The sequence below is a fragment of the Corapipo altera genome, unplaced genomic scaffold (assembly GCF_003945725.1).
Source record: "Corapipo altera isolate COAL_440 unplaced genomic scaffold, ASM394572v1 1, whole genome shotgun sequence".
NCBI lineage: Eukaryota > Metazoa > Chordata > Aves > Passeriformes > Pipridae > Corapipo > Corapipo altera.
This window is the reverse complement of record NW_020884873.1, coordinates 2,983,425-2,997,682: the sequence shown is the minus strand read 5'-3', so window position 1 is coordinate 2,997,682 and position 14,258 is coordinate 2,983,425. Positions and strand designations below refer to the sequence as shown.

The window sequence follows — 14,258 nt, the reverse complement described above, 5'->3', positions numbered from 1 at the left end:
TTGAATCTCTGCTGATAATCCTTTTTTCAGCTTGTTTTTCAAACAGTTTGAATACACCTATCAGAGACAGATACTGAGTGAGATGTTTTGCTAATTTAATCTGCTTGAATAGATCTTGCATGCAGTCTAACAATGTCTTTCAAATAACAAACACCAAAAAGCCGCAGGACTCAAACCCTGTTATTCCACCTATTTCACCTCACCTATAAAGACATCAACAATCCTTGCAAACAAATTTTTCCAGGAATAAAAATGTTTCCCACCCCACCAAAACATCATTAAGAGTTTCACAGATGATATGCGTGTGCCATACAAACACTAAAACCAATCAAAAAAAGAAACAAACAAACAACAACAACAAAAGAGCAGAAATGGAAGTGGTTTCTGCAGAAAAAACTCTTGCTTTTATAGGAACTCTCTGAGAACACAGATAGTTCCAGTAGTTGCTACAGTTGACCTGGAGAAGTTAACATAAAGATGCAAAAAGAACAGTTTCCCATAATAAGCAATCATAAAGCAGCAGAAGATTGGTCTTGCAAGTTGGTTGCCAAATGGTAACAAGTCTCTTTGCAGGCAGTGGGGAAAGGTAAAAAACACTTCATGACAGTCAAGCAGCAGCAAGTGCATGACACTACCTGCATGCCCCAGCAATTCTGTAATAGCAAAACAATGCAGGGGCTAAGGATTTAAAATCTTTCTGAAGCAGCACTATTAATACAGTTTGCCTAGAAAAAGCCCCCAAATGTTAACAAAGATTTGCTGTTATACGTGACCACAAAGGTTTGCATTCCCACACCATTAAATGTAAATTATTAGGTTTTGGAGGACCAATTCCATTCTCTCGAAAGTTACACAAACATACTTGAACACCTCCAACATCCGTTGTGCTACTGAACTTTAAAGTCTGTACAATAATAAGTACTGCAAGCAATCCTCAATTCTTGGCTTTCTCACAGCTAATTTTGTTACAGAAACTTCAAGAATACAACATAGGCACTTGCACACATAAATGTACCTGAATCGCTTGCTGACCCGTGGTCATTAATCACAGTTGGGAGCCCCGGGATGGGCTGAGTTGTCAGGTACCACACGGCATGTAGAACATCAGTTGCATGGATTCGGTTGTGATCTGTGATGCAAAGAAAAGGACCCCTCCGTCAAACGGGAAGGATATTTCCGACAGAGGGATATCAGCACCATCTAGTGGGTATCTCGTGCCAGTCAAGCGAGCAGAGGCAAAACAGACTTTTATCAAGAGCATGAGAGTTGTTTTGGGTTTTACCTCTTTGCACACATGAAAAACGGGAAGGTAAATTAACTTTGTATTAGCCAAAATATTCCTCTCTACTAAGAACAAAACAAACCTAAGGAAAACAATTAAATAAAGGGCTAGATTCACAAAAATTCCAGACACCAGTTAAATATTTTAAACGAAAAGAAATGGCTCCAGTAGGACAGACAGACAGTGGGACTTCTACCTTTAATATCCTCAGTCTATAATCTGCTGCTTCAAGTCCCTGATCTGGTTCAAACACAAGGAAAGATTTGAAATTGGGTCTCTTGCTTTCCCAGAAGAGAGTCCAAAGCACCTGTCTGGGAGGCATTTCAGGGAGCTTTCCTCAAATCCCTCCCACTGTAGCTGCTCCAACTGGTATTTAATATTTTGACAGAGAGACTATATGACTTCTTAGAATGATGTTTCATATATTTTTCTGTGATCGTAAAGAAAACAGCATGTCCTGTGTTCCTCAACACTGGGGTTATCTGCCAGCTGAAAAAGGAAGTAATAACTCCCTCTATTCCCTTGGAAAAAAAACCCTGTCTTTTCCAGTTGAAGCAGTTTGGTAAATTGGATTTGAATTAGTAAATAATTTGAGGATCACTGAAAGCAGGTTTCTTGGTGAATAAATGGCTCCCACTAAAAAAAGTATCAATGTGTAGTTGCAGAAGAACAGGATGCACTCATGTACTTGGCATACTTTGCTTTAGGAAAGCTCATCTCCTTTGGTAGCACAGCACTGCTACTGTGTAAAAGTCCAAGTTGCTTTTGAGGGGTAAATTTTTCAAGAAACTCCACTGGACTACACTTGCATCAGCAGTAAACAGTTCTTTACCTGATGGCTTTATGTGGTTTCTGGTTTAGAGAGAATATGCCATGAATTGTTATGAAACAACATGAAACACGAAATACATGAAAAAAAACCCCAAACCATGAGAGGCTGCAGTTCAGCACTAGTCTCTTACTAGAGAACCATCCATTTGGTTGTGATGTAGCAGAAGAAAAAAAGCAGCTGCTATAATGAGAGAAGAAAGGCTTCAATACCAAAGTGTGTGGAAAATCCTCAAAACTTTAAGGAAGCATCATTATGTGTTGGGAATTTTTACTTACAAGGTATCTCTCGGTATCCACATTCCAAGGCATGAAAGTAATTCATAAATTCCCTCACTGGTATTTTAAAAGTTTCAAACAGTCCCATGTCTTCAAAAAGTCTGTATGATACCTGAAAAAAAAACCCAAACAAAAGATCCCATGTTGCCAAATAGATCAGAAAACCTCTAAAAATTAGATATAAATCTCCTAAGGTCAAATAAGCCCATGAAAACCTGCTTTCCTACTAGTATTTTCTGAAGTTCACCTGATCCAGCTATAGCTGCAGCTATTTGCATTTCCATAGGAATGTGGCTACACAGTCACACAGAAGAGCCATTAGTACCAAACAGTCCTCCTCATTCCTTCCTTACACCCTTCCAGATGTTCTTCTCTTCCTTTCAGGCATATGCCCTCCCTGAAATTTTGCAGGCACCTCAGAAACCTACACATGCGATGTTCAGAGGTCTTCAGTGTCTTGGGAAAAATTTCCCCACAAACTTCTCCAAGGAGCATTCTTGACTTAATTCCCAGAAAAGTGGGAAACGAGTGAAGGAATGACAATATTTGACAATATTTGGATTCTATGCATCATCTCCTTTCCTTTGCTCTCATTTTGGAAGCGAAATGGAAAAAATGACTTATACAGGATTCCAGAGGCAGCAAATGGCTTAGGAGGCAGAGCTGCCTCAAGTCTTCCTGCATGGAAAGATGACTGCAAATATCCAGGAGAGGATATACTGGAAGGGAGAATGGGATGGATCAGTGAGGAGGTGTTCAGGAAAGACGAATGCTCGGAAATGCAGACAGCAGCTGCTGCAAAACGGGTACCTCTGAAGACAAGTTTGAACCTGACATACAAAACAATGGGGCACAGTAAAATCACTGCCTGACCTTTTCACTTCTTTCAGAAATTGGACCCTAAAGCCTTTCAGCTTCTTTATTTATTTACTGCTGTTAGCTGTTCTGTCCTTTTGATGCCATCTGTCTGGTAATGAACTGCCTGGAGCCAAGCAGTCTGAAGCACATTTGGACTGATGAGTGCTATATGATAAGAAATGGTTCCAAATTACCTTTTGTGTTTTACACCTGAATGTAAATCAAACATCTACCCACAAATGTTTCTTTCTGTATATCGTGTATATAAACTGGGACCTGTGAGCTGCATCTAAAGTTTAATGAACATAAACTTCAAATGCCCCTCCGCTGTGGATTTTTACAGTAAGAACAGGAAAAAAGGATATGAATTTGCAGCATTAATGATCTTCCCCGTGCCTTTCCTCACAGTCATTCCCTACCAGGAAAAACCTGCATGTGAACTAACTCTGGCAAAGCATTACAACAGGCAGTGATGATGCAGAGACAGGCTGAGTGTGATGTTTGACCTCATCTACAATGACCCTCTAATGACCAATATCTGATAGTTGGGGTTCTGCTGGTGGTCCCAGCTCTTACTTCTGTTCCTATCATAATTTACCATGCTCTGGAAGACAAGAGCTTAGAATAAAAGGTAGGGCATACAGAAGGCAAAACTTTACTCTCTGAAAACCCCATGGGACCCTCCTGTACTGAGGCAGAGTGAAGAAAGTGACCTTATGTATAATTTGGATTAGAATCTGCATAGAACACTTTTTATCTATCTGGAATCACGGCTTAAGTCTTTCACCTACAGAGAGCTGAGGAATCTTACATTTTAGTTTTGTATCAGTGAAATGTAAGCTTCTCATTTCCATCAAAATATTTTTGTATAAAAAGAGGAAGCATAAGGAAATATTATTCTGCATGACCAAACCTTACTGTTCTGTACTAGCAGTACTGGACAGGCATCTTAAATAAAGCATGTCATAAAAGCATGTTTTTCCTTCCCTTGGATTTTGAGAGGTGGGTAATTCCAGAATTGAAAAGAAGTAAAGTTGACTGTGATGGCTATGAATGACAGCTCTTCCACAGCCAAGAAACTCATCTGTACATCTTGGTTGTTTTTCTGTCTTTCTCTCTTAGAAAGTGGAGACAAGGCAGAGGCAAGGCCAAGGCAAAAGGAGGAAAAAAGGGCATTGCTGTCTTCCACAAAGCCAACTACCTAACTTCTTTCATTAAAAACAAACAAACAAACAAAAAAAAACCTGTGCACCTTTGTTTATTCATTGTTCTGGATTAAACATTTTAAAATGCTTCTGTCTTTTTAAATCTGTTCTTCCCAACCTGCATCCTCTTTCATGAGCATCCTGGGAGTTAGAATCCCATGGGCTGAGCACAGTGCCCTTGTAGCCAAGGTCTGGTCCCTGCTCCAGGGACAAGCCCAGGGAAGCACCAACAACTGCCAGGTGCTTGGCAGTGGGTGCCCCACACTGCCCCTTCCCTCCAGCCTTCCTTTGCTGCTTGTCTCTGCCATGACTGCTAATGCTTGACTGAATCATTTATAACTCAGATATTTCTGGCAGTGCTGCCTGAAGAAGGACAAGGACTTCTGCATGATTTGTAATGGAAGCTGGTTTGGAAACAGGGCTTGTTATTCACATGTAGCCCATCTCCTGGCTGTTGCAGGCACACAGGAATGGCTCTCCTGCAAAGTTTAGATTAGCAATTCCCTTCTCATTGTCTGCAGGCAAACCTCTTGCACTCTTTTTTTGTCTCCTGTATTTGCTTTCTTCAGATGTGTGCTTCTTTGAAGTGGTTGGTACCTGTCTCTGGCTCACAAGAGCTTCTGTGGTGACATCCCCCAAGGATTGATCTCCCTCTCTCCTTCATATCTGCAGTTTCTCTCTGCAGAAGCCATGTGTGACAGTGAGGTGAGCACACAATCCTCTTGGCACCACCCAGGGACCAGCTCCCAGGCCCTGCAATGATGCCACCCTGCTCCTGACAGTGCTCCTGTACTGCCAGCATAGGAGCACCTCCACTTCTCATCTCTATGGGCCCAGCAGTAAAAGCTAAACCTTGACTTTAACCTATTCTTTTTTCATGGTATTTGCTTTCCAAGCCAAATAACTTTAATTCCCACAGTTTTTAGTTTTATAGGAGCTGTGAGAAGGGTGTTAAGTGTGAATGAAGTGAGACTGAATGTACATTCCTCTCCAAACCCTATCATGCATAGTTGTTACTGCCACATTTAGAGTGCTTGCCACTGTACTTTGCAGAGATGCTTTTGTGGTCACTGACTGGTTTAGGGTATTTTTATATGTCTAACATATATTTAACATTCCAAAAAGAAGAAACAGACATCTCAAGTAGCTTTAAAGATGCTAAGCCAGCATTTGCTTTCTAAACTGAATGCATCCCTAGAGGCACGTGTCAACTCTGCTTTGTTCCATCCCATAAATTTAACCTAGCAAGACAAACATAGTTAATTCAGCTTGTTAATTTACTTTTTTTTTTTCAAATAGCAAAATACAGAGAATAAATCATTAGACCTTTTGTTTTCCCTTGTTTAAAATATCTCAGGATTTAAAAAATACAAAAGGAAAAAAAAGGACTTTTGGCTGGAGAAAAAGATTTATTTATTTTTGTTCCCTTATTTCTGAGAGTAATTTCACGAGAAATATCTGAGTAGGTGGGGGAAAGAATTAAAGGATCTATGTTTTATGAACAAGGCTGAACTTGCTACATTCTCCTGTTAGGGAGTGGGAGTTATTATAAACAGCTGTTACAGAAAATGTTGAATTTTGATCACAAATATTATTTATTACAGTTTCTCTGTTTTATTTTACAGGCCGCATTTTGTGACACTGTGAAGTGTATAACATCCTCAGAAGCTGTGCAAAAAGAAGATTTTGAGAAAGAGAATGTGGAGCTTTAGAGCAAATTGAGGGAGGCACAGGGGAATTGTCCCCAGAGGTACAGAACTCCATGTAGCTTGATAAAGTGCTTAAAATCTTTAGAGATACCCATGCAAAACAAGAACAAATTTTGGATCACCCAAACTGCTGGTTAGTCATGCCTTTAAAAGAAACTTCTGGCCTTGTGTTTAATTTATCCTTCTATTATTATTCTATGTTATCAGGAAAAACCCTGACCAATATGATCCAGAAGAGTATTTTAATCTCACACTCACTGTCTAGTGCAAGTGTCTCAATAACCATCACTGAATTTATATCAATATCCACATCCAGCCACACTTTGCCTATTTCTCTAAAATTAACCTAGAGACTTGGCAGGCTGGTCAAACACAGATGCTGTTTGCCAAGCTACAGAACACTAAAAGGCAGACAACAGAATATATTTGAATTCATGCCATGGTTTTCCTTGTTGACCACTGGATAATTGAATAGAGCTGAATAATAGGTAACCACCAAGGGACTGTGATTTGATACAGCATTCTCTGGTGCTTGTTACACTGAGATCTGCCTGACACACTAACCTCTGTGTTTGTGGGGGGTGTTAATTGTCCCTTATTGTACTAATTAACTTTATCTCTTCTCTCCAGCACTCATCACTACATAATGCCTTGTAAAGTGGTACTAGTTCACTCAGATTCTCTTGGGCTTGTTTTCCTTCCATCCCTAAATAATAATAAAAATTATTTGCCTTTCCTGTTTAATAATCTTCAATTCTTCCATAAGTAAAAATGGCTAATTTGTCAGTGTGCCAGAAAAAGTGTGCCAGAGTAGAAAGTTCAGCCAGGAAAGTGATTGTGGAAGTGACACTAATCCTGCTGGGTACAGACAGGCTGCGTCAGTAACTGGATTCAACTCCCAGGAAGGAATAAAACCTTGATAGTTCTGATAACTGAAAGAAAGACTAGCAAACTCTCCCATCCTCATTCATAGCAAATTAGCCTTCCCTATGTAATAATGATAGGAATTTTCTATCAAAGTTCTAACTCTTTAAAAATGAAGGAATATAGCAAGGACTATTTTTCCTCCCACTTCTTCAAACCCTGCTCTCTTGTATAGCCGAACTGAAATCTCCTGTATAAAAGAGGAACAAAGCTCTGCATATCCTGCACCAGTTTGCATATCTTTACTGTTCAGCCCTCCCATGCTGTACCCTATGAGAAATCCTTTCACACAGAACTCAGTAAGGGGTGGCAGCACCTTCTGCAGATAGAATATTCAGAAAGGTTTATGTAAACTCACTGGCATAGGGCAGCAGGCAAAACAGGCGTGGGGTTTACCCTTTCACATTTTTAAATTAAAAACCACAGACATTTAAAAGTAAGGAATGTAGTGAGATGGAGTTCATATTGTCAGCTTTGAATTAGGTGACAGGGTTCATGATTGGATGACCAGCTTGTAAGGACAATGGGTCTTAACACTACTGTGTCTAAATCTGTCAATATACTAAGGCAGACACTGCAGACAAGATATATCTCTCACCTGACTGAGAATCCGACCACATTTCTTTCCAATTTTTTCCACCAAATCAAAGATTGGGAAGTTCCAACTATTTAGCTGCTCCATCAGGGGATCCAGGTTGTCCATAACCAGGGGTTCAGGAGCAAGTACAGGCTTGTCCTGTGCCAGAAATCAGAATAAAGAGGAGTGTTAGTTCAGTGAAGCATCTCATGCAAAACATTATGTTCTTATCCCATTAGCATCATCTGTAAGTCGATGGTACTTTACTCAGCTCAGCGGAGATGTCCTCATTTCTACCAGCCCTGCAGCAAGTCACTCTCCTTTATAATGTGTTTCACTTGAATGAATAGGAAATTCTGTACATGAAACATCAGTGTCTGAACTTATCCATGAGACACATTCATTCATTCACTCATGGGAATCATTCATTCATTTCCAAGGGAATCTGTCTCCATTGTAAAATCTGTTGCAGTGCAGAGGGAAAAGCTCTTGGTTTCTACTTCTCCATCACGACTCATTCATTACAATCCAACAAGGCTAAAGGAGCTCAGTCCAAGTGAAGACTTTTGCTTCTTAAACTGAAACCTACCTGGTTTCCAAGGTCTGCAAAAAAAAGATGGATTGTGCCCCTCCTTTCACATTTCTCCCTGTATACTTCCTAGAATTACATTTTACTAAGAAACTGCAGATTAGTAAATGCCAAAACATTTCAAGCAAAATGCCTTCTCTCAGCATGTCCAACTCCAACAGATTACAGTAAATTTTTCAAGAGCTCATGCCAACTTAAATTTATTAATTCAGTTGTACAACGAACTGTGGAAAATGTAACTAAACAAAGCTTTTCCTCTGCATCTCAACCAAGCTTACAGCTGAACACAGCAGCTGTATCAGCACTTGTTCACCATGCTGCAATGTTCTTATGTTTAAGACGTACCAATAATAATACCTTGCAGCACCCTCAGAGCAGCGTTCATTTATTTTAAAATAAGGACCACAGTATATATTATTAGTGAAGACTGCAAGCCCATTGAGAAGCTGAAGTGGCTGAATGGGAACACTATTTATCATGCTGCTAGTCAAAGAAGATCATTTCTCTCCCTTCCAACCCATTCCCTTTAAAGGAAACTAACACAGAGGTCGAACATTTCAGAAATGCCTAATGCTAGATCCACAAACTTATATCCATCAAAATAGATGGTTAGTGTTTCATAAGTGGCCAGTGCTTAGCGGCCCTCACATATTTCAGCGGTTCCTTTCCATTCTTGAAAGTCAATCCTCCTGCTGCAATCGTTGCTTGATCACAATCTTTAGACAGGCTAAGGTTTGTTGGTTTTTTTTTGGGGGGGGGTGGGTGGTTTGACAGATTTCAGTTTTGGTTTGGTCTTTTTCCCACTCCGTATCAGCGTACACTCAGTCTATTGTGCGAGTGGGACTCAAACAAGCTACCTCAGGTGGTGTCAAGGGATGCAGGATGATGGTCTCAGGTGTGTAGGACCTACAGACAGATCCCTTCCGTGTCTGCTCCTTGGAGCAATCTGTCTCGTCATCGTTCTGCACGATGTCGCTGCTGTCGCTGTTGTTGGTCTCGTAGTCAGAAGTGGCTTGCGCGGGATCATCTACAACACAAACCACAGAGCCCGGTGTGTGAACGGCAAGAATTCCACGAAAGGCACCCCGTGACCTTCCGAATAACAGCAACAGGATCTCTGACTCATAATACATATGTGCTGCTTGGCTGGGTCTGAAGCTGGACAATCTGTCCAAAGGCATATACCCTGCAGAGTGTAAAAAACGGGACCAGGGATTGAAGAGTAAAAATATTTTTAAGGGCAGTTACTTATGTTGATTAAGTTAAATGAGGGAAACCATATTTCTTTTATATTTTAACTCCATTTTTCATTAGCATTTTGTACATGTTATAAATACAAAAAGGCTAGAAGCCTCAAAGCCTCACCTACATATGTTCTCCCTTTATGACAGACCTTTCATTATTGCATTTGAAGGAACAAGGTGTTTTTGACAGACAAAAAATTACCTGTTCTGTTCAGGGTGTGTGTGGTAGCATCATTTCTATTTAGTGTCCCATCACCAGCTTCTATTTGGTTATAGGGTCTGCCACAGCTGAAATACATCAAGAAATATCCACAATATAGAGAACCACGTACATCAGACAGTATTATGTAAAATGATTTCCTGCTGACAGTGTAAGATTATGTCATACAGTATAAGCCATGGTCCAGGGTGCATTGTCCAGACAAAACTACAAGAGAGAGCTGAAATTTTATTGGAACTCAGGAAAATAAAAGGAGAAAAATACTAAAAGACCTTGAATTAACTGGCCACCACCATTAAATTTGTGTTGCCAAGAGTAAGCCTGTAATATGTGATTTTCATTTTAAATGAATTTTTTACTCTCTAAATTTATCAGTAAAAAAAGAAAATAAAAAATATCCCCTGGTTCTGTACTCCGGCTGCCCTATAAAAGTGACAACATGCCAAGTACATAAGAACCAAGGAGGCATTTTGGACAGAATATGAGGTGAGTGATCTGATATCCATACATTTATCAATGAAATTAGAAGACAGAGTTTGCTTCACCATTCCCAGAACAGAAATATATTCTGGGAGGGATCACCATATCATGGTCCTTTCAAATGTCTGGCTCTTCCCTTCCAGTAAAAAAGCTTTATTCCTTGTGTGTGATTCCCTTTAAGTCCTAACTGTGAATTCAATACCAGCTGGAATGTTTCAAATTATAATGTCCCAACATGATTGAGTCTAGGACCTGAAGAAACAGTGGTGTATCACAAAAAAATGAGAGAACATAACAAATCTGAAATCTCATTTAGCAGTATTATATCGAATCTGTCCCCAAAAGACTGACACTTTAACATTTCTTTCTCTGATTTGAGCCAGTATTTTGAGGGCTATCTCACATATAACTACCTTTGAAAAGCAACTATTACAAAATTTTGTACTAGAAACTTTGTACCATTTTAAGTTGAACATGTAAAAATGGCTGAAATTCTGTGCCAGAGGGCTTTTGACTGGGTCATCCAGAACACATCCTGGAGCTTGATACACCCTGCAAACACAACGAATCCCTGAAAGACTTTAAAATAAAAATGCAAATCTGTCTTCTGTACTGATACCTGTACTGCATAGCCAAGCAAATAAATCATGTATCACTCGGGTTGCTAAACAAGATGAAAAAAAGTATTAATTTCTCTGTCCTGCATTCCTTGTGATTTCCATAAGATCAATGATAGAGAGCCTTTGATTGGGTGTAATGCCACAAGGCTTTTGCATCACTATGAGTGCACCTCTTTATTTCCTGAACATATGCAAACTCACACTGATTTAATATGTATGGTCCACAAAGCACTGTATTGAAATAAAAAAAAATTACTGAGCTACCCAGCAGCACACTTGAAATCTACTCTGTGTTGGAAGTAAACGTGCCCACGCAACTTTAACTCAATCCCCTCATACACAGGCATTATAATACCCTCCTTAACTTCAGGATTGTTTAAAATTTTTTGAACAGGATTCCTGCCTCATCCACTAAGCAGAATTAATACATGATTACTTACAAGTTTTTTTACTGGCATTGCCTGGTGTATGTTCTTGTTTACTGTGGTCTTCAAACTGTGCTGTCCTACCACATTTCACCATGTTAGTAAAAAAGAAGTACAGTAAAACTACCATCTTGATGCCACTGCCTGGGTGGGTCTGACTTAAAACACTGAACCCATCAAGAGATCACTTCCTCTTTTGTTGTAGGGGGTGGGATTGGTTTGCTGGTGGTAGAGGTTTGCTGACTTGGCATTGCTCCCCAACAAGGCAGGGGTTTTGGCAGTAAACATAGCAGGTTGTACACCATGAAGACTAGCAACCTACTATGCAAAAGCTCAGACATTAAAAATTTACTTCCAGTGTTTTAGTTTAACTCTCAAATTGTTAGCCCTTTAATTTCTTTGGTATTTGAGATTTTTTGTTTTGACTTTGTTTTTTAATTGTGTCTACATTACTAATGGGTGCATTATTTGTGTGCTGTAAATTCAGCTTGTATCTGTGGATTTGACACATCTATATACTAACGGCTAGAAATGTGACAGGGCTGGTAATTTTTCAACAGGGACTTAAAGGAAGAGTGGCTATTAGCACCAGTAGATGACAATTCTATTAGCAAATGACACCATAATATTTTAAATAATTTTTTTTCCAAATAATCAACAACAAAGTCTCTGTCAGCAATGTAACTATTTGCAATGCTTACACGGTCTAAGCTTTTGAAAACAAGCAAACTGAAACCCCAAATATGCTATATAACCTACACAGATCTAATAAGACAGCATCCACACTAAAGTTAATGAGCATTTTACCAGTGATTACAATGAAATCAAAGTTTGCACATATGAAGAAAATATATTTCATCACTATCTAAAACAACCTTACATTGGTTTTTTTGACATTTTTAATGCAACTGTTGACCATTCTCTTTAATAGAAGGCTTCTAGACATAATTATTACTTGTGAAAGTAATATTTTGTTGAAGTAGTAATAAGGACACAGCTTAATAAGACAGTAGTACCTCTTTGTTATATTCTGTTGTGTAATACAGTTTTTATTTCAAATGAATCAGTCCAAGTTCCAGTTTTGATATAACTTTAGAAAACTTTTAAAAGCACTTAAGTTTCTATTTAGTTACCTAAACCCATCTTAAAAGCCTGTTGGGATTCCAGTCTGAACTGCAGTGAGGATGACTCCCTTGAGCAAACTTGCAGTCTCAGTTTTGACTTTCTCACACCCCCTTCCTCACCCTGCACGCAGTGTCCTGAGACACATCCACAGCCACGTGACTGGAGTCAGAAAGGAAAAACCATTTCCAAAGATAGTCAAACTTGACAGCATTTAACCCAGCATCAGATGACGTGCTGGCCACTAGTTGGCCACTAATCACAAATCACTCACTGCTACGACCAGAAGTGACATCTAGTGAGTAAAATAACCGTGAAACTGCACTGGAACAGGTTTAGGAATACCAGCGTTTCCCACTGTTCTGGACACATATCGCAAACTCCACTAATACAATTTAGCAACTGAATCCTTTCTGAGAAGATAACCAGAACAACTTTCTTTCCAAAATGCTGATTTTGCAAAGCAGGATCAGCCTGTGTTACCTAATAAAGGGCTACTTTAAAGTGTGAAATTAAACTGTGTAACTCTAACTCTTAGTACTTGAAAGAATTTATCTGCAGTTGATTTCTGAAAAAAAATCCTGACTGTACATAATCTGACTCTGCCTAGGGAACACAGCACCAACTCCTCCTGAGAGAATGCTCAAAATTGTGTAGCCTTCAGGAATTGTTGGCACATCTTTACCAGAAGCATACAAGCCAGAATCTTTTAAACCCTCGCAGTCAGATTTTTCTATCAAACATCAGGTGCCTGCTGTGGAAGACTTGGTCTGTGATCTGAAGGTGACTATTCATATTAGGGGGCATGGCGTAAAAAACACAGGTTGTTAACATGAAATCCAACTTTGGGATCTGCAAATCACTGGCATAGAATTTATTTATGAATCAGACTGTCCATCTGACATCAGTAAAAGCAATAAATGTAGCTAACACTCTCCCACTTTAAAAGCATTTTGTAGCATCGGTCTACACAATAAGCCAAATACTACAAACTTGAAATGTCAACACACAATACTGCAGTAAATCACAAAATCTTGTATGTGGGCCAAAAGAGCATGTTCGTGAGAACAATGTGAAAGTATTCCTACTCATGTCAAATTACAATCTTACCTGCTGCAGATGACAGAGGGGCTGATAACAGGATCTGACAGTGGAGGTGCACTCTGAGAAGAAGTTAAGACTTTATGTGGCTTTAAGCCCTGCTTGGTGTCAGTATCTGTAGAGTCTGGAAATGACACAGAAGATGTTTTTCCAGTAGGACTTGTGGCAGGGGTCCCCTGAATTGGTGAATGGCACGGGGAGGTGAGAGGTGAAATATTCGGTGGGATACCTGGCAAGAGAAGAGTCTTGTCAATTAACAGAAGTGGCAAATGGTTGCATTAGTTCACTGTGCAGAAATACTCCTCTTGAGATGCACAAGTACCAGCACAGTTTCCAAACAGAAAAATAAGAGAATACCCCACTCCACTCTGAGCCAAGCCCAGGGCTGTCACAGGGAAATGAAATTCCATTAGTATCAGCCACTTCTACCTGCTGAAGATCTGGCTCAAAATACAAAGCATATTTTCCCTTGAGCAGGATGCACTAACTGGCAGGCATGAAATGAAGAGCATGTGTTAGTGGCGTGACTATTGGTATCAACATGTTCTACTGACAGAGACACCAAACTCCAAAGTTCCCAGACCCATCTGCAGATGCCAGATCCATCTTTGTTTTGCTGTCTCCATCTGTAAAGCCAGGACAAGAACAGCTTACATACATTCCCAGAAAATTTGGATTTTTACATGTTTGAAGACTAGGAATAAACCAAAAAAACAATTTTTAGTGGTCATCCATCACATAAAATACTGCACCTCTGGTGCCATTTCTGCATTCCTCACAGATTTTGGCCTTGAC

General features: G+C 39.6%; 1 protein-coding gene across 2 annotated transcripts in view; it reads right to left on the bottom strand.

Moving 5' to 3' along the window:
- The window catches only part of PDE3A (phosphodiesterase 3A), an 85,698-nt gene that overhangs the window by 18,383 nt on the left and 53,057 nt on the right, over positions 1 to 14,258 (bottom strand). For both annotated transcript variants that reach the window (XM_027661387.1, XM_027661397.1), the window contains exons 5-10: positions 13,473 to 13,692; positions 9,698 to 9,783; positions 9,109 to 9,278; positions 7,684 to 7,821; positions 2,390 to 2,501; positions 1,016 to 1,129 (exon numbers count right to left, since the gene is read on the bottom strand). In XM_027661387.1, coding sequence (XP_027517188.1) covers positions 1,016 to 1,129; positions 2,390 to 2,501; positions 7,684 to 7,821; positions 9,109 to 9,278; positions 9,698 to 9,783; positions 13,473 to 13,692 — 840 coding nt within the window. The remainder of the gene's footprint in view (positions 1 to 1,015; positions 1,130 to 2,389; positions 2,502 to 7,683; positions 7,822 to 9,108; positions 9,279 to 9,697; positions 9,784 to 13,472; positions 13,693 to 14,258) is intronic.